This window comes from Phaethon aethereus (assembly GCF_964289735.1).
Source record: "Phaethon aethereus genome assembly, chromosome: 2".
NCBI classification, from domain to species: domain Eukaryota; kingdom Metazoa; phylum Chordata; class Aves; order Phaethontiformes; family Phaethontidae; genus Phaethon; species Phaethon aethereus.
Genome location: NC_138582.1, coordinates 102884304 through 102888261, shown reverse-complemented (window position 1 = coordinate 102888261; position 3958 = coordinate 102884304). Strand labels below are relative to the sequence as shown.

The 3958-nt window shown below is 68.3% G+C and overlaps 1 protein-coding gene across 1 annotated transcript; it reads right to left on the bottom strand.

Annotated features, from left to right (window-relative positions):
• Positions 1 to 287: 287 nt before the first annotated feature.
• On the bottom strand, positions 288 to 3715 carry SOX4 (SRY-box transcription factor 4). Its single transcript, XM_081996963.1, has one exon. The coding sequence runs from the start codon at positions 2061 to 2063 to the stop codon at positions 759 to 761; it is 1305 nt and encodes a 434-aa protein (XP_081853089.1). The 5' UTR covers positions 2064 to 3715; the 3' UTR covers positions 288 to 758.
• Positions 3716 to 3958: the final 243 nt, after the last annotated feature.

Here is a 3958-nt window from a genome sequence, read left to right as displayed (position 1 = left end):
TGCAAATCCGTTTCAGTTTATTATTATCTTCCCCCCACCGTATTTCCAAGACAGCTCTGAAGTGTAAAGGCTGGCTCTTCTCCGCTTAACTAGGATCTCAGTCCAGCTCCCAGCTCCATCCGCCACCTCCTCCTCCTCCCATCATCGTCGTCTCCTCTGACCGCAGAAGAAACCGGGACAGGATTTCTCCCCCCGAAACGTGAACCTCGCAAGGGCTTAGGTGGATTTTGTTTGTTTGTTTTTCTCCGTTCTTTTCAAGCAGTTCTGATGACCCTTTCACAGGAAAGGGCGAATGCTCAAGACATCCAGTGTGCGCTCAGCACGGTGCATCGCTCCCCTTCCTCTTTATTCGTGTAAAGTGGGCAGTAACAAAAGAACCCAGAGGTGTGTGTGGTTCTCCCCCCGCTTCCCCCTTCCTCTGTCTCTTTTCAGGAAATAAAAAGGAAAAAGACAGCGTTTCGCTCCCGCCAGTCTCTGAAAAAAGCAACGTCAGGCTCGTCTCTCGGAGGGGGTGTGTGCGGGTCCGTCTCCAGCCGGGGGAAGGGGAACGGCTGGCCCTTCTGCAAGGAGAGGGCGATCCCGCTCCCGCCGCCGCTCCACCCCGGCACAAGCGGCAGTCTCAACAGCCCCTTCCCAGACAAAAATAAAAATAATAAAAAAAAGGCAAAAAAAAAGAAAAAAAAACCGCCCCGGCGTGGTGGGCGAGTCCTGCCGACAACGCGCGTCTGTGCCTCCTGCAGCAGGGCCCGGCTCTCGCCTCAGTAAGTGAAGACCAGGTTGGAAATGCTGGACTCCAGCCAGTCCCCCGAGATCATCTCACTTACCTCCGGCGTGCAGTAATCCGGGAACTCAAAGTGCGAGCCCGAGCCGGGCTCGAAGTTAAAATCCAGGTCCCGGTCGAGCACCGAGGAGCTGAAGCTGCCCAGGGACATGCTTTCAAAGCCGGGGCTGGGGTTCAGGTCCAAGAGGTCGTCCTCAAACTCGTCGTCCGACGAAGAGGAGCCGGAGGAGGAAGAGGAGGAGGAGTGGGAGGACGCGGAGGAGGAATGCGCCGTCGAGGGGGCCGGGGAGGAGGCGCGCAGGCTGGTGTAGCTGCGGTGATCCGAGGGCGAGCCGGAGCCGGCGCCGGGCGGCGAGGGGCAGGCGCCACCGCCGCAGTCCCCGTCGGGCCGACCGGCTCCGCCACCCCCCTCCTCGTAGAGGCTCAAGGGGTCGCCGGCCTCCGCCGAGCTGCTCAGCGTGGGGCTGCCGGGCACGGCGCCGCCGGGGGAGGCGGAGGCGGCCGCCGCCTGCCCGCTACCGAAGATGTAGACCCGCTTCAGCTTCTTCTCGGCCAGCGGCTTGCCGGGGCCCGAGGGCGCGCCCGCCGCCCCCCGGGGCTTGTACAGCGCCTGGTGCTCGGGCGGCAGCAGCGCGGCCGGCGGCTCCCCGGGGAAGGGGGCGGCCTTGCCGCCCGCCGCCGCCTTGCCGTGGGGCTTGCCGCCCGCACCACCGCCGGCGGGGGAGGGCTTGGAGCCGCCGCCTCCGCCGCCCTTCTTCGGGGCGGGCTTGGCGGGGGCCGCGGGGCCGCCGGGGCCGCCGCCCGCGCTGCCCCCGCCAGCGCCGCCCCCGCCGCCCTTGTCCGCCTTGTCGCCGGGCTTGGCGGAGCTGTTGCCCGACTTCACCTTCTTTCTGGGCCGGTACTTGTAGTCGGGGTAGTCCGCCATGTGCTTGAGGCGCAGCCGCTCCGCCTCCCGGATGAAGGGGATCTTGTCGCTGTCCTTGAGCAGCTTCCAGCGCTTGCCCAGGCGCTTGGAGATCTCGGCGTTGTGCATGTCGGGGGACTGCTCCATGATCTTCCGCCGCTCGATCTGCGACCACACCATGAAGGCGTTCATGGGCCGCTTGATGTGCCCGCTGGGCGTCTTGCACCAGCTCGGGTCGTCCGCCTTGCCCCCCGTGGAAGCGGTGGAGCCTGGCGTGGGGGAGGAGGCGATCCCCAGCTCGATGCCGGCCCCGGAGTCGGAGGTCTCGGCGGCCAGCAGTGCCTCCGTGTTCTCCGCCGTGTTGGTCTGCTGCACCATCGCGGCGGCGGCGGCGGGGGGCTCGCCGGGGCTCAGCGCCGCTCCGGCGCGGGGCAGGGCGCGCAACTTCTCACAGCGGCACCGGGGCCGCGCAGCCCCCCGCGGCCGCGCCCCCGCTCCCCGCACCACTTGTACTTCCACACCGGCGCCTCGTCCCCGGCCGCGCGGTCCTCTCCCCCTCGAGGCGGCGGCGGCGGGGCCGCCGGCGGTCAGGCAGAGTTTCTGCAAAAAAGCAGCGCCGCGAGCCGCCCGTCCAAGTTTGCTTTTTTCTTGGGGTGTTTTGGGCCTTTTTTTGTTTGTTTTTGTTGGAGACGGGGGCGTGTATCGGTCCTGGTTTTTTTGTTTGTTTGTTTTCCTCCTCACCACCTCGGGTCTCCCCCCTCCCCGAAGCAGCTGGTCCAGTTCACAAGTGCTTTTCGCCCGCCCCCGGCGTTTCAGGCGAGCAGGGCGGCCGCCGCCGAAAGTCTCTCAGCGCTGGGCACGGCCAGCGTGCACCGCCGCGGGGGAGGGGGAGAGGCGGCGCGCCCCCCGAAGCCCCGAAAACCCCGTCTCCAGGACTCGTGGTGGTGGTGGCGGCGGCGGCGGCCACGAGTTTGTGCAGGTAGGATTTGGCAGTTGCGAGGTACCGAGCGAAAAGAAAAACCCTTTAGGGGAAAAAAAAAAAAACCACACACCAAAAAAAAAGAAAAAAATTGAAAAAATCCCGGAAAAAAAAAAAAAGAAAACCGCTCGTGCATGAACGAGTATGTACGTCCCCGGCAGGAAGCGCGGCGAGCCGGGCGCCCAGCCCCGTCCTCCTGCTCCTCCGCCGCCGGTGCCGCCGCCGCCGCCGCTGCTGCTGCTGCTCCGCGCGCGCGGAGCCGCGTCGCCGCCCCCCGCCGACCCGCGCGCCCGCCGGGCGATGCCCCGCGCCCCCCGCGCGCCGCGCTCCCCCGGCTGCAGCTGAGAGCGGACCCCGCGCCCGCCCCGTGCCGCTTTATCCGTTCGCAGCCCGCCCCGCGGCCAATCGGGCGCTGTATCCAACGCCTCCGCGTGCCAAGCCCCGCCCACCGCCCGACGATTGGCGGCGGCCGCGGCGCGGTAATAATCGCTGCGTGCAATGAGAAGCGCCCGCGCTGACCTCATTCCCGGCGGCGGAGCGAACTTTTTAAAAGGGGCAGGAGGGCAGCTCCGCGCGCCGCCCCGCGCCCCGCCGCGCACGTGCCCGCGGCCCCTTCCCCCGCTCCCCCGCCCTGCGCTCCTCCTTCCCCTCCTGCCCGCCGGGGAAAAATTAGGAAATCAGCAAAAATCACCATAATACAAATAATTTGAAAAAAAAAAAGGGGGGGGCGGGGAATGAACCCGGCCCGCCCCCGCGCGCGGTGCCTGCAGGAGGCGGCGCGGGGATCGCGGCGGGGGCGGGCGGAGGGGACACCTGCCCGCGGGCAGGGCCGGGCGGGGTCCCTGCCGCACGCCCGGCGGGCAGAGCGCGCTGCCGGGGGCTCCGGGGGCACGCGCGCAGGCGTCCACACGCCGAGCGCTTACGAAGGGATCGTCACCCCTCGAGAAGTGCCCGCGCCAAACGCTGCCGTCACGCCCCCTCCGCCGCGGAGTCGGAGCTGCGCGGCGCCGGGGGTGGGAGGGGAGGCACGGAGGGCACCTCCCGCCGAGCCTCGTACCGGCGGCGGCTTTAATTAATCGCTGCCGCCCATCTCCTCGCATCGCATCGCCACCATCTCCCCGGCGCGCCGGGAGGAAGAGGAGGCGCTGCCCTCCCCGCCCGGTGCTCACCTCCGCGCCCTCCCCTGCGCCCCGCTGCCCCACCCCGTGGAGAAGGGGGGCTGCGGCTGAGGGGCCCGGCCCGGCCCCGCCGGGTCCCCCGGGAGGGGGGAAGGGATGCGGGGGGGAGGCGGGGG

Bases quoted from the DNA above. Each gene is read 5' to 3' on its own strand.
- SOX4 (XM_081996963.1), bottom strand. From the start codon at position 2,063: ATGGTGCAGCAGACCAACACGGCGGAGAACACGGAGGCACTGCTGGCC.